Here is a 25,551-nt window from a genome sequence, read left to right on the forward strand (position 1 = left end):
ACAATAATTGTATTCTTTTAGTTTACTTTATGAAGAAGGCTGTAGTTTAGTAATTTGAATATTGCATTTATTACTACATTTTATCAAAGGCAAATTCATTCAAGAAAACTACAGAATTATTAGACAGATTTGCAGGCTAGTAGGCCTACTTACCTCCAGGAAACAAAACGTTTGGTGCTGTCAATACATACATATCAAAGAGTGTGGAAGTGGTGACACCATCCCCCAACTTTGGAACTGTTGGTTCCTGCTCAGGGTGGGGGGAAAGGATAGGTTGGGGAGGTTAAAAAGGAAGGGAAGGTCACCAAGACCCCAGCTACTCTGTGATGTAGAACATGTCATTTGTAAACTAATTTATCATCCATACAATCTGCTGTATGAATCTCATACTATTGTACTCCCCCATGTTACCTATCACTAACCATTTTGACAGTATTCTTATCTTATTATTCAAATCCAGCTGATAAGCAGATGTTACTGTTAATATTTGACTGTTTAGAATTACCTTATGTTATCCTTTTAAGATATAAATCACTAAAGGTAGGTAGATTGAAAAACAAGTTATCAGTGAGGCTTGCACTGTGCCTTAAACAGTCAGAGGACAAATAAATAAAAATTATTTAGACACAGTAGAATCCATAACTTGTTGTTGTTGTTGTGGTCTTCAGTCCTGAGACTGGTTTGATGCAGCTCTCCATGCTACTCTATCCTGTGCAAGCTTCTTCATCTCCCAGTACCTACTGCAACCTACATCCTTCTGAATCTGCTTAGTGTATGCATCTCTTGGTCTCCCTCTACGATTTTTACCCTCCACGCTGCCCTCCAATACTAAATTGGTGATCCCTTGATGCCTCAGAACATGTCCTACCAACTGATCCCTTCTTCTGGTCAAGTTGTGCCACAAACTCCTCTTCTCCCCAATCCTGTTCAGTACCTCTTCATTAGTTATGTGATCTACCCATCTAATCTTCAGCATTCTTCTGTAGCACCACATTTCGAAAGCTTCTATTCTCTTCTTGTCCAAACTATTTATCGTCCATGTTTCACTTCCATACATGGCTACACTCCATACAAATACTTTCAGAAAAGACTTCCTGACACTTAAATCTATACTCGATGTTAACAAATCTCTCCTCTTCAGAAACGCCTTCCTTGCCATTGCCAGTCTACATTTTATCCATAACTTAGCAAAAACTTAATCTCATTACCTTTAAAAACTTGAGAGAATCTGTGATAATACTTGAAGGTGTAACATTAATATGGCACTGGAAAGTCATGGATGGAATAAAAATGCTGGAGAGTGTCAAGATAATGCTCACTATATGGTGGAGGCATTGAGTGGCAGAGTAGTGCATAAGAAATATTGAAGTTACTGCTTAAGTTTTTGGACAATGTTCTTCTGGTTGGTCATCAAGCAGATGTAAAAGGCTGTTCAGAAATTGAAGCGAAGTTTTGTGTATGTCAAGGCTGTTTTCACAGGTGGCTCTACCTTGTTGCTGTGCACTACCCGTGAGCAGACTGCAATAGGATGGGCTGGTTGGGTGTGTGTGAGACAGGTCTTTCACCGGAGCCTTTCATACAGATTTGCCATGTATAGTAAGGTGTAGGGAATAGATGTGGCATAAAGAGATACCAGGATGTTTTGTAGGTTGGGTGGGCAACGGAAAACCACTTTGAGTGAGGAAGGAAGAATATCGCCCCTTTCAGGGCATGTTGAAAGGCAGTTGAATGCCTGATGGAGGATATGGTTAAGTTGTTCCATTCCAGGAATGGGGTGGTACTTCTAAGCAGATGGGTAGTTGAGGGGACTGGTATATTAGGAGGATTTGCAGATATGGTGCAGGAGCTCTGTGAACTAGATTTGCACAGTAGTACTTGTTCTGTACAGCTTTACCAAGACTTTCAGTATAGTGGACAATGGCATCTCAGCTGGGCTCCACAGTATTAATGTCTAGAGTCATGGGGGTCATACACCACTCTCATGAGTGTGGACAATTCCTCAAGAATGGTGCATTGTCTTGCTGAAAGTATAAATCACCTGCAGCGTACTGTAGATGAACAAGTGGATGCATGTGATAGAAAAGAAGTTCATATATCATTTGCCAGTGAGAGATGATGTAGATATATCTTGGAATCAACTTCATCTGTTGTAAACATACCACCTCAACTACCTTCCTGAACAGTTCTTCATTGGCAAGTGAGGTGCATTGCCTTGTGTGGTACCTTTGGCTCATATCAGTGAGTGTCACACTAGTCATTCCAGGCAACATTTTTCCCTTTTTTGCATTCAGAATCTATAACAAGCTCACTAGATATTATTGTATTTTTTTGTGGCTAGAAACATGCTTCCACCACCAGTGTTCGATCTATCTTTGTGATATACATTCCAGTAGGATTTTAGAATTTCATTGCTATTAACATCTGGTTCAGACAGCTTTATGTTCCTAGTACTGTTCGGGAATTGTTACCATTTATAAGTAGACTAGTGCTGGGGCCATTCCACTGACACTCCTGCAGCAAACTACCACTATATTAACATTTTCTTTCTCTGAACTATTATGACAAATGCTACCCTGCCTGGAATTGGAATGCACCTTATCGGGCCTGTGGAGGGATTTCTGTCTCAAAAAACCCCACTTGTGCACACCACACATACTCCGCTACCCTAGTAGCCACTTCATTGCTGTGGGACACACCTGACTTACATGGGGCATCCAACAATTTTCCGCCCAATAGCTGAGGTCAGGAAATCCACGTAAAAGATCATAACAGAATCGCTGAGCCTCTAGCTTAAGCGTTCCACTCAGCTCCAACCATAGGACCGAGATTGATTCTGAGAATGATGCTGCTAAACGATAGCTCTGTTCCCACCCTGCAGGCAAGGCTAACAGTCTTTACCAAAGCAGCCAGTCACTTGTAGGAAATGAGGATGGCCTCTGAACCCATGCGGCAAGCATCGTTCGTGCCCTACATCAGCCTCAATTTGCAGGTGGGTGCAGACCCTCCTCCAGACCTTGGACAAGGCCCCTGGAAAGCAAACAAAGTGGACACTGATCTTCTTTCTCACCCTGCCCACTGTTTCCTGACACTTAATGGCTCAGCATTCATTAGCTGGGTACGGGCTACCCTGGGGTACCTGAGCTGGGGACTAGGGATGGCGGTTATTGTTGAAATAACCATTTCCCAGATGCATCATTTTATTTCATGTCCAGTTTAACCTGACTATTAAAACTGCTGAAAATAACTGGTTCCTTAAATAAGTGATATTCTGTTTTTTATTGCTGTTATTTCCAGTAATAAATGTAGACACCAAACAAAGAGTGAGAAATTCTAATATGCCCTCATACTTTTGCATTATATGTTTAAAGACAAGCAGAGTCAAATGGATTAATGAAAGAAAACAGTCTGTTTTGCTGCAAAAGTAATGTGGGATTGAATACTGCAAAAAATTTTCCTACTGATTCTAATTTTTTGAAACTCTGCTCAAAAATGGTGTTGTGATTGAGGATTGTACCTGGTTTGAGCATTATGAATAGCCAGTGCTAAAAGATGAAAGCTGAGATTGGAGAGCTCTAATTTTTCGTGTTGAGTTGTCTGTTTACAGGGTCTACATACAGAAAAAGCACATTATGTAGACACAGGCAGCGAATCAGCTACTTTTTTTTATTAGAAGCTGTAAATGAATTGTTAAGTTTTTAGTTTATGACTGTTGCCATAATTTCCTTTCTGTTTTACGATTTCATGTAAGTGGTTGACAAAGAATAAGTTTTTGTGTAAACTTTGTAGTATTCTTTTACTTTAGTTATTTTGAATTACAAACCTGTTTTGTAGTCGGATATATTAATGTAATTTTTAACAGGGATTTGGATATATTTGATTTTTTCATGATAAAGGTGAAAATGCTTTTCCAAAAAATTCAAATACATGCACACTTACATACATATATTAATCCTTGTTCCATAGATCATGAATACATTATTTCATAATGATGTGGAACGTGACACTTTAACATAAATTTTCTTTACACAAAATAATTAATCAGTTTTTTATTTATTTTCTTTTTTACAGTTACTACTTCGTATCTAAGAATTCATCTATTGAGTACAGGGAGTTGTCATTCAGAAATTCTTTTACTTTGCTTTTGGATATCTGTCAGATTTTTAATACTATTTTGCAAATTACCAAAGATTTTTGTGGTAGCGTATTTTACCCCTTTCCATGCCAAAGTGAGATTTAATCCGGAATAGTTAAAATCATTCTTTCTTCTAGCATTGTAGCTATGCACTTTGCTGTTATTTTTGAATTGGGATGGGTCATTAATGAAAAAATTCCATAAGTGAATATATGTATTGCGAAGGTACAGTGAATATCCCATCTTCCTTAAATAAATGTCTGCAAGGTGATCTTGGGTGGGCTCCAGCTATTATTCTGACCACACACTTTTGTGCAATGAATATTTTCTCTGTTAATGACGAGTTACCCGAAAATATGGTGCCATATGAAAGCAGTGAATGAAAATAGGCATAGTAGGCCAATTTACTGATATGTTTATCACACAAAATTGCAATAATCCATGTAGCATAAGTAGCTGAACCTAACCGTTTCAGCAGATCATCATTGTGTTTCTTCCAATTCAATTTCTCATCAGTGCACACACCCATAAATTTTGAGTATTCTGCCTTAGCAACAAACTTCTGTTCATAGACAATATTTATCAATGATGTTATGCCATATACTGTACAGTATTATATAAACTGTTTTTTCTCAAAATTTAGTGAGAGTCCATTTGCAGAGAACCACTTAATAATTTTCTGAAAGACATTATTTGCAATTTACTCAGCTGACTCTTGCTTGTTGCATTTGATTACTATACCTGTATCATCAGCAAAAAGAACTAGCTTTGCATCTTCATGAATGTAGAGTGGCTAGTCATTAATATATATTAAGAACAATAAGGAACCCAAGACTGGACCCTGTGGGCCACCATTCTTGATACCTTCCCAGTTAGAGGACTCTGCTGGTTTTTGCAGACCATCTGTACTGTTAATTTCAGCCTTCTGCATTCTTCCAGTTAAGTATGAATTAAACCATTTATGCAATGTCCCACTCATACCACTATACTAAAGCTTATCTAGAAGAAATTTATGATTCACACAATCAAAAGCCTTTGGGACATGATAAAATATCCCAATGGGTGATGTTCAGTTATTCAGTGCATCTAATATTTGATCAGTGAAAGCATATATAGCATTTTCTTTTGAAAAGCCTTTCTGAAAATGAAATTGACATTTTGTTAGTACTTCATTTTTACAAAAATGTAATGCCACTCTTGAATACATTACTTTTTCAAGAACTTTGGATAAAGCTGTCAGAAGTGAGATTGGGTGGTAGTTGTTAGCATCAGATCTATCCCCTTTTTTTTATGCAATGGTTTAATAATAGCGTATTTCAGTCTTTATCTGGAAAAATGCCCTGATTCAGTGAGCTACTACATATGTGGCTGAGAATCCTACTTATTTGTTGGGAACAAGCTTTTAGTACTCCGTTTGAAATGCCATCAATTCCATGCGAGCTTTTACTTTTGAGTGATTTATTATTTTCCTAATTTCAGAAGAAGAGGTGCTTTGAATTTCAATTTTATCAAATTGCATAGGTACTGCCTCTTGCATATACTGCCTTGCATTTTCTAATGAACAGCTGGAGCCTATTTTCTCTACAACACTTAAAAAATGGTTATTAAAAATGTTTTCTACTTCTGACTTCTTGTTAACAAACTTTTCATTGTGTTTGATAGAAACACAGTCTTCCTGTGCTCTCTGTTGCCCTGTTTCGCTTTTAACAGTATTTCAAATTGTTTTAATCTTATCAGATGTGCTAATGTCAGACATAATGCACATACTTTGGACTTTTTAATAACTTTTCTTAATACAGTGCAGTAGTTCTTATAATGTTTCACTGTTTGAGGATCATTAATCCTCCTAGCTAAAAGATACAGTTCCCTTCTCCATTTACAAGATATTTTTATCCATTTAGTAAGCCATGGCTTTTTACATGGTTTTTTACAATTATGTTTCACTGTTTTCTTAGGGAAACCGTTTACAAATATACTCACAAAGGTATCGTAAAATATATTAAATTTTAAATTAGCATTATGTTCCCTGTACGCCTCATCCAGTCTAACTGTTGCAAGCTTTCCCTAAAATTTTGAATTGTTAAATCATTAATTGTACGCACTATTTTGGAGGACTGTTTTGCATTACTGTATGGAGCTATATCATATACTGTAACTAACTGTGCATCATGATCAGACAGACCATTCTTAACGGGAAAAGTTTTTATTTGATTAAATTTATCTTGGTCTATGGAAACATTATCAGTGTGCTGCTTTCCTGTACCACCTGAATAGGAAAATCAATAAATAATGTCAGATTGAAAGAATAAAGTAATACTTTCAAGTTCAAGCTTTCTGTTGGACTCTTCAGAAAATCTTCACTGAAATCCCCACAAATAATAATTTGTTTTCTTCTGTCTGACGGATAGCACAATGAAGAATCCAAGTTTTTCAAAAATAGTTGAAATTTCCAGATGGGGACCTATACATGGCTACAATTATAAAAGTGCCATTATTTAGTTTAAGCTCATATTCACATTCTTCTATATATTGCCATAAGCAAAATTTTTGAGTTTCCAAATTTTTCTCACTATGACAGATTTTAACATGTATGGGAACTACTCTTCTCTCCATAATGTCTCTACTTACATGTACTGAAAGCTTATATCCACCTATATTTACCATTTCCATCCCTGTGACTATATGGTGTTTAGACAGGCATAGCACATCTCTTCCACCCTCAGTTTCTAAATCTTCTAAACAGACAAGAAGAACATCTACTCTTTTTTTTTTTTTTATCCCCTGATATTCTGATGCAATATATTAACATTATTTTTCACTGTGCCTTTATGTGAACCTTGTGAGAGCTTCTTACCTGAAGGTAAATGGTGCATTACACCATGAAGGGATCAGGCTGGCCACAAGCACTTAAGAACCAGCCCCCTTACCCAGCCTCTGTGCTGAAGCTGGTTAACCGTCACTTAATATCTGACGGCAACTCCTCATGATGTGTGAGGCGTATACGTCCCCAGTTCTCCACTATACCATATTGTTGCTCGTCCATTTGGGATCTGCACGAAGTGTCTTTTGGAGCCCCTTGGCGTAGGGCACATACAAGCTCAAATCCGTGGTTTTAACTGACTGCCACCCTGGTTACTGCAGAGGCACCAAGTAATATTAGGTTTAGTGGAGTACAGGATAGATTGCACTCCTGCTTCTGTTTTTAATATTATATTTTATGACATTTTAAATGAGCACCACAACTATGTAGCTGTATTTACAGATAAGTCTAAACAGGGGGAATCCGTTGGTTATCCCCCTGCAGGTCCCGGCAATGGCCCTCCTGCCAGGTGGCCTTTGCTGCGGCTGGGTGGTGCCTGTGGGGAGGGTCCCTGGTCGGAGAGGCTGGCATCAGGGCAGATGACACACAATGAAGCGTAGTCTATCATCTCTTGCTGGTGGTGAAACACCAGCAGTCTCTAAGTGATCACGAGCTCAATTCAGCGCACAGAAGTAAGACCCCAAATTGTTCCCCTCACTGGCCACACAATGGGAGGAACATCACGCTAAGGACGGCATCAGATCTTATTCACCCTGGTACCTTGTATGTTAGAAAGCTAATGGGGAATCTTTAATGAAGATGAAGCCTCAGTTTTTTGTTGAGCATTTAGAGGACAAGTTCGGGGAGGTGGAGGGCTAGTCCAAAATGAGACATGGGTCTTGATCAAAACAGCATCCTCTGCCCAGTCATGGGAGTTACTCATTTGTGACAAGCTGGCGGATGTTTCTGTAACCATCACGCCCCATAAGAGCTTAAATATGGTGCAGTGTATCATATTTCACACGGACCTTCTTTTGCAGTCCGGCGACGAGCTGCACGCCAATTTAGAGCGGCAAGGTGTACATTTTCTTCGACGTGTCCACCGGGGTCCGAAGGATAATCAGGTTGCCATCAGTGCCTTCATCTTGGTCTTCAAGGGTGATACATTGCCCAAGGAGGTCAAGGTGATGGTCTACCGGTGTGATGTAAAGCCCTATGTCCCTCCCCTGATGCGGTGCTTTAAGTGCTGGAAGTTCAGCCATATGCCTTCCTGCTGTCCTTCCAGCGTCACATGCCGAGATTGCAGACGCCCATCACATCCCAATACTCCATGTGCCTCGCCTCCCATCTGTGTCAACTGCGGAGGAGAGCACCTCTCACCTTGCTCGCCTGACTGCAGGATTCTCCAGAAAGAAAGGAAAATCATGGAGTACAGGACCCTGGACAGACTGATCTACACCGAGGCTAAGAGTAAATTTGAACTGCCCTTCTTCACAAAGGCTGGGAAAGGTGTCCTTCTGCTGGGTGCCAGAGCACATGAATATTGCAGGGAATAAAACGACAGATGTAGCAGCAAAGGAGGTGTCTCACGATCCTCAGTTTGTTCAGTGTGCCATCCACGTGCATGCTATTGTCTCACTGTTGAGGTACAGAGTCATGTGTCAATAGGGAGTGACAGGCAATAAACTCAGTATAGTAAAGCCCACAATGTGACCGTGTCATATTTCCGTCTGACAAGGCAGACAAAATGAGGTCCTCCTTGTTAGTCTTTTCATAGACCACAGCCCTACGATGCATGGCTTCTTACCCCAGGGAGAGCACCCTCCAAAATTTGGTGCTTGTGGTGAACAGATCACTGTGCACCGCATTTTATTAGACTGTGTTTTGTTTTCAGACCAGAGGGCAGCGGCAGATTTGGCGACACATCTGTCCTCTATTTTAAGTGACTATTAAATGAATGTGGTTTGAGTTATGAAGTTTAATGATTTTGTCCAACATGTTTCTTAAGGCTTTAGGGTGATGCTCTTAATGTGTTAATAGGGTGACTGGCTCACCAATGTTTTTTATAAGTGATCAACTTTGCCTGTGCCTATCTTTTATATTCTCTGTCGTTTTACTTATATTTTAATCCCAGGTACAGGACCATTCAGCCTTTCTCCATTGTCTTAAGGCATGTAAAATAGTGATTGTGTGGATCAACACGAGTGAAGTTGGAGTGGGTGAATGAGTGTCATTTTATAGGTACCCCCCCACCCCCTCACTGAATGACAGCAAGTTTAGGCATTTCATCCTCATTCTTTTAAAATAAGTGCATGGGTGCCTAATAACCTCACTGTTGAGTACTCGTAAACTCCAGCTCCCCCTCCACACACACACACACACACACACACACACACACACACACACACACACACACACACACAAAATTTCCCTTAGGGGCTCCATTACTTGCCTAACATTGGAGCTCACAATGAATAAGCAATCCCACCCTCTGCACTTGTCCATACCTCTCAGGAAGGCTGACTACAGTCCCAATAAGTGAGCTATCCTGTGCTGGCTCTGTGTATTTTCAGCAGTGGGGAATTCCTCAAAACTGTTTTTGAGGTGTAAAGGGACAGTCTTGTGGCCTGTACCCACTGTCACATTCCACTCAGAGATCCACGATCCCGCCACTGTTCGTCAGTGACAATCAGCTTTCTGGGACATGGGAATTGGAAGGTGCATCAGCATCAGGGGTCCAAGGTGACACTATAGGCTCCAAAGGTGCCAAAGCATTCGTCTGAGGTGCCCCAGCACCATGGCAGTAACCTGAGTCCTGTGGACTGCGGCCGAAACAGCTTACAGATGTTTACGGACAGCGGCCAGTTCCCCCTGCATCCATACACAACAGACACAGTCCCTACTCGTCTTCAATCAGTTCTTGTCTGTACCACAAGTAATGTAACACCAACCCAAGAAGTCACTAAGCTCTGCAGCTACTCTTCAACAACTGCTACATGACAAGAAGAGAACAGAAGCTCCTGAAATGTGGTGCTATAGAAGAATGCTGAAAATTAGAATGAATAACTAACTAATGACGTACTGAGTCAAATTGGACTAAATGGAATCCATTACACAACTCATAAAAAAAAGTGATTGGTTGACAAGAAAAGTCCTGAGGCATCAAGCAGCTTGCTAATGGGAAAGGGAGGGGGGGGGGGGGTGAATATCGTAGAGCGAGACCCATGCTTGACTGCAGCAAACAGGTTCAAATAGATATGCAGTGAATAGACAAAATTATGGAAGCACTGCAAGAAATACATGCTTGAACATGAATGCAGATGCTAACCCAGCCTGTAGGTTGCCCTGTTGTATTTTACCACAAATTGCGCCTTCAAGTGTCAGTCATGGTGAGAACAGTGTTGTTTGTAGCTGTGAGTGCATTATGTCGGAGCTCATTGACTTCGAATGTGGGCAAATTATTGGTGCTCATATAATGGGTGCTTCAGTAATGAGTATTTGATGTGTCAAGAGAGACTGTGTAGAAGATTCATAACACATACAGAGAAAGCAGAAAAACATCAGACAAGTCACACTGTGAATGAAACTGTGTGTTGACTGTCATTGAAGAGGACTGTGACGAAAATTAAGGAGATGCCCTCAAAAGTCACTGCAGAACAGGTTGTCACACTCACAGACCCTACCCCCTGCGGGTCCGGGGTAAGAATAGGCCCGAGGTATTCCTGCCTGTCGTAAGAGGTGACTAAAAGGAGTTTCAACCATTTTGGCCTTCCATGTGATGGTCCCCCTTGGGGTTTGACCTCCATTTTTCAAATTTCTTCTGAAGTACGAGCCTTTTGGGGAAGGACGCCTTACGTGGTGTCTCACTGGTCCTCAGTGCACTAAGACCTTGGCACTCAGCATTGTAACGGCGTTGTAACCACACCCACTATTCCTCAAATTGGGCCTAAACGCGTGATGGGTTGCACAAGTTACGCCCATAGTGCATCCCCATCTGCACCTACGATCATGATGGACTTTCCATGGCACCCAAAATCCAGCACGGTAGCCAGCCCATTGTGGTGGGGTCGTCATGTACCCTCTAGGTTGTAGCCCCCTGACAACACAGGGATCGTACTGCCGATACCTGAGCTGCACCCTCCCCACGTCGGCCAAGGAGTAGATGCCCATCTCCTTGGGGCGTCAGGACTCCCGGCAATGGTCACCCTGCCAGGTGGCCCTTGCTGAGGCTGGGTGGCGCCCGTGGCGAGAGCCCCTGGTCGGAGTGGGTGGTATCGGGGCGGACGTTTCGCAGATGAAACGTCAACATGTATCGGGTCGCTCTGCGGCCGAGTCTTTTAAAAAGAAAGTTACTGTCTCTGATTCTGGTTCTCCTGCCCTTTCCCCCTTGGCCACTCCTTGGGAGGAAGGACAGGCCCGCCGGCTTGGGGCGAAGTACTTCCCCCGCTATTTAGTCTGTTCTCGGACCGATGGGGGGACGTTCGCCACCTCCAAGCCCATGTTCTTTGTCCAGCACATCGAGGACATCTTCGGGGAAATCGAGGCTCTCAGTAAAATGCATTCGGGGTCCGTTCTTATAAAGACCACCTCCGCCACTCAGTCAGTGGCGCTCCAGGCGTGCGACCGACTAGGGGACATCCCAGTGTCCATTGTCCTGCATCTGGCACTGAATAGGACGTAGGGGGTTATTTTTCATCGGGACCTCCTGCTGCAATCTGATGAGGAGGTCAGGGCCAACCTGGAGTGCCGAGGCGTGCATTTCGCCCGGCGAGTCCAGCGCGGCCCCAAAGACCGTCGCATCGACATCAGGACATTTATCCTCACCTTCGAGGGGGACGTTCTCCCGGAGAAGGTAAAGGTGATGTGCTACCGGTGCGACGTGCGACCTTACGTCCTGCCTCCTATGCGCTGCTTTCGGTGTTTGCGCTTTGGGCACATGTCGTCACGGTGTGAGGCTGAGCCCCTTTGTGGCGATTGTGGACGTCCTCTTCGTGAGGAACAGATATGCACCCCACCACCTCGGTGCGTCAATTTGTCCTGGCATCCACTCGCCTAGATCTTTAGACTGCCCCGCGTATCAGATGGAGAAGAAGATTCAAGAATTAAAAACTTTGGATCACCTTTCTTATTCTGAGGCCAGGAAGAAGTATGACCGCCTCCATCCTGTGACGTTGACAACTTCGTTTGCCTCAGTTGTGTCCACTCCTTCCACAGTATCCTCACCCCTATCCTGTCCCCTCCACCTCCTCACCCCATCCGGGGTCTATGCCTCCGCCTCCCAAATCCCTCCCTTCCAAATCCTCCTCCCTCGCAGCCCCTGCCCCCTCTGCCCCAGGGGCCACCCTTCCTCCTCCTCCCCCTCCGCCGCGTGAGAAGCGATCCTCTTCTCAGGCGTCCATCGGGGAAACGTTCCGGACCCCAGCTTCCGAGGTCCGGCGTTCCAAAACGGACCCCGCGCGTGAGGACCTCCTTCGGGTCCAGCCCACCATCCCCGTGCCTCATCGGACTTCCCAGAAGGCCTCCAAGAAGAAGTCTTTATCCCCCTCTCCACCCCGGCGTGTTTCGTCTGACGCTCCATCCGTGAGTCGCTGCTCCCGGCCGTCCTCAGTTTCGCCGGGACGCGCTGCCAGGCGCTCAGCTGGCCTCTCGTCGGCGAATGATGCTGCCCCTCCTACGCAACCCAGGAAAGCAGCCGCAGCTGGCGACGACTCAATGGAACAGGATCCGCCTCCCGCCGGTTGTAGCGTTGTTCCCTCGAAACCTGGCCCTCCGCGGCCGTCGAGGTGACCAGCTCTTCACCCGTTTCGTTCCCCCTTTTTTCTGACTAGCGATGGCTTTGTTACATTGGAACATAAGAGGTATTCGATCTAATCGGGAGGAATTACAACTGCTCCTCCACCTGCACTGTCCGCTCGTCCTTGGTCTCCAGGAAACCAAGTTGCGCCCAACTGACCGTATTGCTTTTACCCACTATACCTCGGAGCGGCCTGACCTCACCCCTGTGGACGGTATTCCAGCTCATGGTGGGGTCATGTTGCTCGTTCGGGACGATGTCTATTACCATCCCATCCCATTGACCACCCCACTTCAAGCAATAGCTGTCCGTATTACTCTTTCTGCCTTTACTTTTTCCGTTCGTACCGTCTACACTCCATCGTCATCCGCAGTTAGTCGGGCTGACATGATGCACCTGATTGTTCAGCTTCCTCTGCCGTTTTTATTGTTTGGAGACTTCAATGCCCATCATCCTCTTTGGGGCTCTCCTGCATCTTGTCAGAGAGGCTCCCTCTTGGCGGATGTCTTCAACCATCTCAATCTTGTCTGCCTCAATACTGGCGCCCCGACTTTCCTCTTGGACTCTACTCATACCTACTCCCACTTGGACCTCTCGATCTGTTCTACCACTCTGGCCCGTCAGTTCGAGTGGTATGTCCTTTCTGACACCTATTCGAGCGACCACTTCCCCTGTGTCGTTCGTCTCCTGCACCACACCCCATCCACACGTCCTTCGAGCTGGAACTTACCGAAAGCTGACTGGGGACTTTACTCCTCCCTGGCGACCTTTCCGGACCACGATTTTCTCAGTTGTGACAGTCAGGTCGAATACCTCACGGCTGTTATCATCAATGCTGCCGAACGTTCCATTCCTCGTACTACCTCTTCTTCACGTCGCGTTTCCGTCCCCTGGTGGAATGAGGCTTGTAGAGACGCTATCCGTGCTCAACGACATGCTTTACGCACCTTTCGCCGCCATCCTACGTTGGTGAATTGTATTGGATACAAACGACTCCGAGCACAATGCCGTAGAGTCATCAAAGACAGCAAAAAAGCTTGTTGGGCCTCTTTCACCAGCTCCTTTAACAGTTTTACTCCCTCTTCTGTCGTCTGGGGTGGCCTGCGCCGGCTGTCGGGCATTAAGGCCCACTCCTCGGTACGTGGCCTGACTTCAGGTAATGAGGTCCTTGTTGATCCTGTGGATGTCTCCAACGCCTTCGGCCGCTTTTTTGCGGAGGTTTCAAGCTCCGCCCATTACCACCCTGCCTTCCTTCCCAGGAAAGAGGCAGAAGAGGCTCGGCGACCTTCCTTCCACTCGCTGAATCTGGAAAATTATAATGCCCCCTTTACTATGCGGGAACTCGAACGTGCACTTGCACTGTCCCGGTTCTCTGCTCTGGGACCAGATGCCATTCACGTTCAGATGCTGGCCCACCTTTCTCCGGCAGGCAAAAGCTTCCTTCTTCGTACCTACAATCGCGTCTGGACCGAAGGTCAAGTCCCCATGCGTTGGCGTGACGCCATCGTTGTTCCTATACCCAAACCCGGGAAGGATAAGACACCTTCCTTCTAGTTACCGCCCCATTTCTCTTACAAGCTGTGTCTTGCATGGTTAACGCTCGGTTAGTTTGGATTCTTGAATCTCGATGGCTACTTACCAATGTTCAATGCGGCTTTCGTCGCCGCCGCTCTGCTGTTGACCACCTTGTGACCTTGTCGACATTCATCATGAACAACTTTTTGCGAAAGCGCCAAAGTGTTCTTCGATTTGGAGAAGGCTTATGATACCTGTTGGAGAGGAGGTATCCTCCGCACTATGCACAGGTGGGGTCTACGCGGTCGCCTGCCCCTTTTTATTGATTCCTTTTTAACAGATCGAAAGATTAGGGTACGTGTGGGTTCCGTATTGTCCGACGTCTTCCTCCAGGAGAACGGAGTGCCTCAGGGATCCATCTTGAGCGTAGCCCTTTTTGCCATAGCGATCAATCCAATTATGGATTGCATTCCACCTAATGTCTCAGGCTCTCTATTTGTCGATGACTTCGCGATCTACTGCAGTGCCCAGAGAACATGCCTCCTGGAGCGCTGCCTTCAGCGTTGTCTAGACAGCCTATACTCATGGAGTGTGGCAAATGGCTTCCGGTTCTCTGAAGAGAAGACGGTTTGCATCAACTTTTGGCGATATAAAGCGTTCCTTCCGCCATCCTTACATCTCGGTCCCATTGTTCTCCCATTCGTGGAAACAACTAAGTTTCTAGGGCTCTCACTGGACAGGAAACTTTGTTGGTCTCCGCACGTCTCTTATTTGGCTGCCCGTTGTACACGTTCCCTTAATGTCCTCAGAGTTCTTAGTGGTTCATCTTGGGGAGCGGATCGCACTGTCCTGCTTCGCTTGTATCGGTCCATAGTCCGATCAAAGCTGGATTATGGGAGCCTCGTCTGCTCGGCCATCCCTCTTACGCCGTCTCAACTCCATCCACCATTGGGGGTTACGTCTTGCGACCGGAGCATTCTACACTAGTCCCGTCGAGAGTCTTTATGCTGAAGCTGCCGAATTACCACTGACCTACCGGCACGACGTACTGCTTTGTCGGTATGCCTGCCGGCTGTTGTCAATGCCCGACCAACCCTCTTATCAGTCCTTCTTCGCCGATTCTCTCGACCGTCAGTACGGGTTGTATGTGCTGCCCTGCTGCCCCCTGGAGTCCGCTTCCGTCGCCTGCTTCGACAATTGGATTTTGCCCTCCCTACTACCTTCAGAGAGGGTGAGAGCCCGACACCGCCGTGGCTCCAGGCTCCGGTTCATATTTATCTCGACCTCAGCTCGCTCCCGAAGGAGGGTACTCCGGCTGCAGTGTATTGCTCACGGTTTGTTGAACTTCGTGCGCGACTTGCCAGTCACACCTTTATTTACACTGATGGCTCCAAAACTGACGATGGCGTCGGCTGTGCCTTTGTCGTCGGGGCCGGCAGCTTTAAATACCGGCTCCTCGACCAGTGTTCCAGCTTTACGGCTGAGCTTTTTGCTCTCCATCAGGCCGTTCAGTATGCCCGCCGCCACCGCCATTCATCGTATGTACTCTGCTCTGATTCACTCAGTGCTCTTCAGAGCCTTGGAGCTCCATATCCGGTCCATCCCTTGGTGCAACGGATCCAGCAGTCCCTCCATTGTTGATGGCTCTCCTGTCAGCTTTCTGTGGGTTCCCGGCCATGTAGGAGTGCCTGGGAATGAGGCTGCTGATGCTGCAGCCAAGGCTGCAGTCCTCCTGCCTCAACCAGCCTCCCATTGTGTCCCGTCATCTGACATTAGTGGGGTTGTTTGTAAGAGGCTTGTGTCTTTGTGGTGGGATACTTGGTCATCACTTCAAGGAAACAAGCTCCAGGCAGTAAAACCGTTCCCAACTGCTTGGACAACCTCCTCCCGACCATCTCGGCGACAAGAGGTCCTTCTGACCAGGTTGCGGATTGGGCATTGCCGGTTTAGCCACCGCTACCTGCTCTCTGGTGACCCAGCCCCGCAGTGCCCTTGTGGTCATGCATTAACAGTGCACCATGTTTTATTGTCGTGTCCCCATTTTAGTCAATCTTGTGTTGTCCTGTCCCTGCCATCTACTTTACCGGATATTTTAGCTGATGACGCTCGAGCAGCTGCTGGTGTTCGTCGTCTCATTACTTTGACTGGCTTGTCCAAAGACATCTAACTCCTTCACTTATTTTATCTGCATCTTTGTAAGAACTTTCTGGTGTCCCCTCCCCCGCCCCCTTGAGTTTTGCTAGATTCTATGTGCTCTAACAATTGTGACTGGGCGCTAATGACCTCAGTAGTTAAGCGCCCTTAAACCCCAAACAAACAAACAAAAAAAAAAAAATCACAGATCCTGTCAGCACCAAAACAACATGAAGGGAGCTCCGAAAGCTGGGAATTGTAGGAGAAGCTGGAATTCCAAAACCACTCATCACTTATGCAAATGCCAGTAACAGGAAAACCTGGTGCCAAAGCCATAAAACCTGAACCATACGGCAATGGAAAGAAGTCATTTGGTCATTGTCTTGTTTCACACTGTTTCCAAATTCTGACAAAATTTACGTCCCAAGAATGAAAGGTGCCAGTGGTTCCATGGACATCTTGGGTACTCTGCATGTCACATTACTGCTATCAAATAATCATTTTGGCTGATCAAGTCTACCCCATGGTAAATTGTTTGTTCCCCAATGGTGATGCTGTGTTCCAAGATGACAGAGCTTCTGGTGACATAGCTTGTATCATCCTGGAATGGTTTTGTGAGCACGAGGATGAGTTGTCACGTCTCCCCTGGCTATCACAGTCACCAGATGTCAATATAATTGAGCTCTTTATTCTACCATGGAGAGAAGGACGTGTGGTAGCCATCCACTTCCATTATCGTTACCTGAACTTGCCACTATTTTGCAGGAAGAAGGGTATAAGATTCCTTTGAAAGCCAAACAGAGCCTGTATTTATCCATTCTGAAATGACTGGAAGCTATTTTGAATGCTAACAGTTTTCTTACGCTATATTAGATGTGGTAATGTGTTGTTGTTCTTGGTGTGTCTGTATTTTTGTCTAGCCTTTGCGCGTCACACTAATTACGCATAGATGAGGCGACGTGCACAGGTAGGATAATGTGATGAGCTACTATAAAGGGTGTACACATCATCATCATCATCATCATCATCTTAACAACAGGGAACATAGGTTCACATTAACAAGTTATACTACAGGAATAAAACTAAATATGGAGAAGAGAAACATTAAATATGTGTCCTACAAGGTTTGGTACTTGGTCCACTGCTGTCTTTGACCTAGATAAATGGCTTACCAAAGGCATTGAAGAAAGTGTAGAAACTGAGATGAGATGTTGATAAAAGTATAAGATATTCAAATACAGATAAGAGAATGAACAGGCTTAAAGCTGGTTCACAGCAAACAGCTTTGTACGTTAAGATTTTTAATTGTGTAGTTTCAAACAAACAAGAGTCATGTGTGTTCTTAGGTTTTGTCAGTGAATGTTGTGCTTGAAACCCTCTTGATCAAACCCTTTGACAGAGGATGTTAGCTGGAATAACCATGATGATGATACATTATTCTGTCCAAAATTCATTCTGCTATTACCAATCCATGTGACTGCATGACCAAGAGACTTTGAAGGAAATGAAAATGACTTAAAGGATAAGAAATATGGGCACACACTGGATGCAGCTCCAAGTATGAAATTCTTAGTCATCCAGGTTGATAAATAAATCCAGATGGATAAATAAATCCAGATGGATAAATAAAGTTAGGCAGTACTAGCGTGTGGATGTGTTAACTGAACAGCTCAGTTCTGCCTGCTTGACATTTTGAAATCTCTCTCACTTTGTTAATCTGCAGATATGTGTGTCACTTCTCTTGGTACTGTCCTGCAGCATAATCTTCTGGGGCAGTGCAGCTAATATAAAAAAGTATTTATTCTACAGCTGCGTGCAGCAACAATGTTCTGACATGTTGATAGCCAGATATCTTGGAGAAACCTCTTTAGGCACTGTAGCGGTTCACCTACTTTGTTTCTTCGTTTGGTGTCCTTGGTGTCGACGTACTGGGTTGCTACGCTGGCTGAAAAATGTGTTATGGATTCCGACACTGACTACTGTAAATAATGTAGCCGACAGATGCACAGTTGCGTTTCACAGTCTTTTACTTTCACTTTTCGCAACCCCCCAATAATACACAGTTACATCTGGCCAGTGCACTATTGTTCTAACTTCCCGTAAACCTCATTAATAGTTTTCAGGTGAACATCCACATACTGCTACAATAGTTTCCTGTTGAACATCTACGAGCAGCAAAAGCTTAACCACAATGTTCACAGTTCCTGAAGAATACAAAGGTATGTGTGGAGCAGACACTGTCAATGTTTTCACACATGTCCTAATTATGTAACACTTATTACACTGTTAAGCTGATGCATTGTTGTCGTTCTAACCAACACAGTTTCCTCGTCTGAAACTCTGCCATGAACTGACTGTTTTGTGACAAAAAAACTGGCCCTTATATATCCCCACAAAAGTAGTTACTGCACGTACACATTGTACAAAGTTAAATTTACAGAAATTAGTTAAAATTTAACTCATTAAATTAACTGCATATTATTTGTTTAAATGATGAAATTAACATATATAGTTAAGTAAACAATATTTTTGATAAAACAGTTAATTACTTTGGAATTAAGTGCTTGCTTTGCTAACATGTTTTCGAATAGAGCGAAAGAAATCCTTTAAGAATACTCTTAGTTGTTCCTCCAAATGTTTATAATTAGCACAGAATTTATATTTGTTTATATGTCAATAATAGAATTTAAGTTATGAAACAATTACTGATGATGTCACCCTATAACAAAAGATACTAACTAGGCATAGTCAAAATAAATTAGAAAATCAATTACATACATAAAACTAAGCACAAAATTAGATCTGTTGTTATATTCTTTAAAACTAAGGGCCAAATCTTTCATTTTTATGAAAATGCAGATTATACTCACGTATGTTAATGGTAAATTGTAAAAAGTGAAAAAACGAATTTAAGGAGGCAGATGGCAAAACAAGAGGGGAGGTAAAATTATCCCAACTCGCTTCGTCACATCACCCCCTCGTTGGACTGATCAGATAGATACTGCAAATAGCTAAATGGGCAGTTTAGTGAACACAAGTGACACCAGAAATTGGGTTTAACATCGACACAAAAAGAAATATTACATCTGTGTTTTCAAATTTTAACTTATATGAACTTACCATATAAAAATCTCCATACAAAATATTTAAGTCGTGTATCATACATTTGTACAAAACATCTACAAGATACACTTTTAATAAAATTTTAGGCATCTTCATCATACGTGATGTCCTTTTTGGGTAAGCGATGATTATATACATATAAGATACATATAATTTGATACAGGTCCTGTCTTGCTTAACAAAAAATTAATCCTCATGGGCAGCAAAGAGTTAAATTACACTGCGCATTGCAGTTCATGTGTGGACAAAAAAATTTCACTTGCTCAATGTTTAGTAATTTTCAAAAGCTCTTCCACTTTTTCAATCGGCTTTAACACACTTTCTCATCAAGCTCTCCATGCCTTCAACAGGTCCAAGTGGAAGTTAGTTAGGAAATGCACTGCAATCAATTCCCTTGGAGGTGGTTCTCATCCGCCACAGTACATGAAAAAATTAGACGAAATACCCTATTTTAGTACACTTACTTTTCCTTCTAACTAAGTCTAAGAAAAAACATTTAAAATTAATGACAAATGATATAGTCATTACATCATAAATAAATACATGGTTCTTATAACATTACAATAATTACACTAAATTCACTGTAGTATGAAAGGTGTGGGCTAATAAAAATTTAAAATCAAGTACACATTACACTACAAAACATGACTCAGTCATAACTGTCTGAAACTGGTTAAACTTGAAAAATTTTTGTTTCTTTCCCTTTTGCAAAATCGCAAAAACTCAAGATGTGCAGTAACGTAGATTTACTAATCATTACATTATGAAAAAAGGAAAGTCACCATCACATAACGTAATTACAACTCAACTCAAAATTAAGGGGGTGGAAGTTGTACCAAATTGTAGCCACACTTGTCTACCCAACTCTGAGCACTACTCTCATTCAACCAGAAAATTAAATTCTCACAAAATGTTACCAAAAAGTTGACCTGTCAGAATGTCCACATGAGTCTAGCATCACAGTTATCAGTTAATCAGCAGAATTACTTTTCTTCGTCCCAGTATTACCACTTTAAGCTCATAATTCCTCAGAACACAAATAGAAGTTTTTAGATAATCTGTAGACCCAATGACGTAGTGTTACATATGCTGTACCTCACAAAAATATTGCTCTTTCTGTTAATCTCTCATTCCAGCTTAAATGTCATGAATTGCACATTATCTTTTTCATTACTCAATCATGTCTGTCAGCTCCATTGTTTTACTTAACTAAGTGAGAAAGGTAACTGGTGGAGTGAATTCTCAAAAAATATCCTTACTGCAGAGACAGACTCCCTAACACTTACGACCCTAACATTATTCATTATTTTCTTATTTCATTATTGTTTCTTTATCTAATAAATAAACACCTGCTCTGCTTATTTAATGCACAATTGATGCTACTCAGAAACACTCCACAGTAACAGATCCTTATGCAAAGGCAAACTTAACTTTTATTATTGATCAGACAAAACTATCACTCAGCAAAACTATTATTTCACTGTATTCTAGCAAATTTCTTGAAATTCTGGCCTGAATCGTGATATACATACAAACCTTGCTTATTCGTTCCACACACATTACTTCAGGCAACTATGTTTAAAGTTGTAATTCCTTAATATTAGAAAAGACTTTACCATGACACATTTCTATGGGTAGTTGGTTATCTTCAGGCAACTATGTTTAAAGTTGTAATTCCTTAATATTAGAAAAGACTGTACCATGACACATTTCTATGGGTAGTTAGTTATCTTCAGATACTGACTGCACCGAACACAAACACTTCTATTACACCGCAATTAATATCTCATATTCAAGATGATTCTTTACTGCACCTATGAGCTTATTACTTCAGATGTTAATTATCCTCCACATATGCTGACACCTTTTCTTGCATTACTTATAACTGACACAACATACTTTTTCTAACATATTCCTATACTTAAGTACCCTACTGCACAAATTACATGAAAGTCGAAGATAGAATGTTTGTGATTCACTTATAGACTACAGATAGGATAGTAGAAGAGTTTGACTGCCTCAGGAAACATGAAAAATGAGACAGACAGCTGGGGTAAGCATTATCCCCACATAATGAATCCAACTCAGGATGCTGAACCCCCTACTTTCTATTTGCACAGAAAATTAGTCTCAAATGTTACATCAATGCTGATATTTTGAATTGCCATGAAATTGCCCTCCAACAGCTGTCTCGCCAATTCCACAGTTAATAGTACCTCTTGTTTCACACTCTTTGATAGCTTACCAGTAACACTATTAATTTTTGTTCCAGAAACATATATTACTACTATACCCTCTGTGTTCTTAATAGACTCAAAAAATGCTTGTGACATGCCATTCAAATCACTACCACTGTCTAGTAAACACTTAACATGTATACCCTGTACACTTGCTGTTATTACAGGATGCCACACTTACATTTTACTTGCCATGTGTTCTTCTTCATACAACAAATCCTCATTAATCCTTTCCCTGGAAAAACTATCATCCTGCTTACCAAATTGATTATCAGAGACAGTCAATTGACAGACTAACTGTCCCCTGTGAATACATTTTTCAAAGTATTATGTATGTAAAAAAAATATTGACTGCTATATGAAAAATTCTTTAGTACACAGCTATGGAACTAGAAACCAATACCATCAGCATCTAGAGAGGAAAAATAAAGTTAAAACTCGGCAGAGCTTGTTGTACAATGCCATTAAATTATATAATAAATTACCCCAAAATATAAAAGATATCGACACTATTGGACAGTTCAAAACAAAACTAAAATTTTTTTTATTAAATAAAAGTTATTACGCAGTAACGGACTATCTGAATTAAAATATGTAGTGTAATTAAAGTAGCCTGCATTGTAATACATGAGGAAATAATTATAATATGAAATCCAGAATTGTACAGTACTATAAGAAAATTACATAAGGATATAAAACTAATGTAAGATACCTCAAAATGTGTATCAATATTAATTTTACGTGTATAAATTGTAAGTATATTGTATTGTATATGATTTTGCTGACAAAATCCACACAATGTAAATTGGTACATGGATTAATAAAGAAATCAATAAATTAATCACTTCCTCATTACCCCCTCTCAGACTCTAACTCTTCATTAGGCATAATATTACCCTCATTTATCCTCTCTTTAGTTACCACATGGGCATCATTATTATAAATTCAAATACCTCATCCTCACCACTGCTGGATTTGTCTCTGCTATCATCATTACAACTACTGTCAGAATCAGACCCACTGTGACTTCCACAGTCCTCAAATATTTGGCTAATTAGTTGATCTTTGTTTCCAGTATTAGACCACAAAACAAAACACCTGAGTTCCTTATGTTCTCTTAAAAATTTAACATTCATTTTGATACTTTGGATATCCTGTGCAACATAAACACATGCTGTCTCATCACTTAATTTTATTATAGTAAGTTCCTCCTCGCCTTTTTTCAGGCAAATCATTAAATTCCCTAATGAAATCCAGTGGATGCACTTCCCCATACGGTTCAAAATTATTAAATTTTTTACAGCTAACAAATGAAGGACTATTTGGGACACTACATACTCTATGCTTTTGATTTTATACCTCTTCCATCTTTTTCTCCATTTCAGCCAATTTGGAATTTACATTTTTATTTACTTTCAACAGTTTTTCCTCTACCACTACTGCACACTTGGTTTCTACTTCTGTTTCTAAATAATTTGGTTCACAAGTTTAACCCTGTTTTCAGCACAAAATTTCCTGGCTGCTTTGACTTCATCACACCGTTTTTCAGGGTCCTCCACCCTCCTACTATAGTCATCACAAAGTTTCTTTCTCTCTTCTACACATTTACTACTCATTAATATTAATTTCTCATTAGTATTCTGCTCTACTTTCTTTATATTTTCAACGCAATCTTTCATTACTGCCTCAAACTTCTTATTTAATTCTGAAAGATTAGAGCTGGCTACTGTAATCTCCTTTTTAATCTTTCTTCAGTTCATCCTTGAAGCTAACCATGTCAGTTTTAATGCTATCAGTTTTCTTTTCCACCCTATTAATGTCTTTTATAATACTACTAATGTCGTCTTCCATACCACTAATGTCTTCTTTCATACTCATATTATTCAAATAACTGAAACTACTCATAATTTGCCTTCACATCGCTTCCAAATTTCCACCTGCCATAAACTGTTGCCCTTGCTGACTTTTGCTACTAGATTCCTCCTCCTTAATCTTAATGATCTCACCCACTTCAGTACTGTTTTCATCCATTTCACTCACATCACCACTCAATGTAGATGACACTTCTATCATTTCATCTACAATAGGACTTTCATCCCCATCATTCAAAGTTACATTCATGTCTGATTTATAATTACTAGCATCTACAGAAACAGTCCCACTTAGGTCTTTCTGTTCACTTAAAAACTTAAGCACTACATATTTGTCCTCAGACACACTGTCTTGTTCGTTAAGGTCACTCGTTATGTATCACTAAATACAAAACAGATTTTGCTATGAAATACCTTATTTTTCAATAACTCGTCTCCTGCTGTAGCTGCTGCTGCTGCTGCTGCTGCTGCAGCAGCAGTTGTCATCCAGTTCATCATCTACACGGCTGCGACAAGCTGCAAGGCACTTTTTTTAAATTGTGATTTCATTCTCCTGCTCCGTATGGGCACAATCCGCTGCTCTTCAGCCGAGTGATATGACAACTAAAATAAGAATGAAATGTTACATACAGAAGGCAATAAAAAAGGGGAACATAAAACAGAGTAATGGGAGAAAATGGAGGTAAAAATAGACTGACATGGAGACGCTCATGGGGGACAGTTAAAAAAGTCACCAGAAAGTGTAAGGCTCTCGGCGAGGCGTCTTGTTTATCTGCAGTCAGCTGTGTCCATCTGCATGCTGATTGGCTGCTCCTGTACTCAGCAGCTGCTTCCATAGAACCTGCTCACTGATTGGCTGCTGTTATACTGCACTGTAAACCGCTGTTGAGTTTACTGTTCAAAGTTTGCGAGTTCTTGTTTGTGGCTACGTACAATATTCCTCACCCATGGCACCTTATATAGCAGTTCGCTTACTTTATTTCTGTGTGTGGTGTCCTCGGTGTCAATGTACTCCATTGCTACACTGGCTGAAAAATGGGTTGCGGATTCTGACACTGACTACTGTAAATAATGTGGCCGACAGATGCACAGTTGCGTTTCACAGTCTTTTACTTTCACTTTTCACAACCCCCCAATAATACACAGTTACATACGGCCAGTGCACTATTGTTCTAACTTCCCCTAAACCTCATTAATAGTTTGCAGTCGAACATCCACATACTGCTACAGTAATTTCCTGTTGAACATCTATGAGCAGTTCTTGAAGAATAGAAAGGTACGTGTGGAGCAGACTCTGTCACTGTTTTAACACATGGCCTAATTGTGTAACACTTATTACACTGTTAAGTTGATGCATTGTTGTCATTCTAACCAACACAGGTTCCTCGACTGAAACTCGGCCGTGGACTGACTGTTTCATGATCAAAAACCGGGCTCTTATATATTCTCACAATAATAGGTACAGAAACTATACATTGTTCGAAGTTAAATTTACAGAAATTATAATTAAATCTTAACTCATTAAATTAACTACATACATCAAAAAATTGCGTCTTTTTAACAGTTTCTTCTACTGCAAGGGTTAACCCGAATTATTTGTTTAAATGAGGAAACTAACATATGTAGTTATGTAAACAATATGTTTGACAAAACTATTAATTACTGTGGAATTAAGTGCTGGCTTTGCTAACATGTTTTTGAATAGAGCCAAATAAATCCTTTAAGAATATTATTAGTTGTTCCTCCAAATGTTTATAGTTAGTACAGAATTTCTATTTGTTTATATGTCAATAATATAATTTAAGTTACGAAACAATTACTGATGTCACCCTATAACAAAAGATACTAACTAGGCATAGTCAAAATAAATTAGAAAATCAATTACATACATAAAACTAAGCACAAAATTAGATTTGTTGTTATATTCTTTAAACTAAGGGCCAATC

General features: G+C 41.8%; 1 protein-coding gene across 3 annotated transcripts in view; it reads left to right on the forward strand.

Annotated features, from left to right (window-relative positions):
* Positions 1-25,551, forward strand: part of LOC126236032 (oligoribonuclease, mitochondrial) — a 72,894-nt gene that overhangs the window by 1,678 nt on the left and 45,665 nt on the right. The window contains exon 2 of one of the 3 annotated variants that reach the window (XM_049945057.1): positions 18,491-18,593. The exons of the other annotated variants lie outside the window; for them this stretch is intronic. Within the exon in view, the coding sequence (XP_049801014.1) occupies positions 18,566-18,593 (28 nt within the window). The 5' untranslated portion in view covers positions 18,491-18,565. The remainder of the gene's footprint in view (positions 1-18,490; positions 18,594-25,551) is intronic. 3 annotated transcript variants of the gene reach the window in all.

The sequence above is a fragment of the Schistocerca nitens genome, chromosome 2 (genome assembly GCF_023898315.1).
Source record: "Schistocerca nitens isolate TAMUIC-IGC-003100 chromosome 2, iqSchNite1.1, whole genome shotgun sequence".
Classification (NCBI taxonomy): Eukaryota; Metazoa; Arthropoda; class Insecta; order Orthoptera; family Acrididae; genus Schistocerca; species Schistocerca nitens.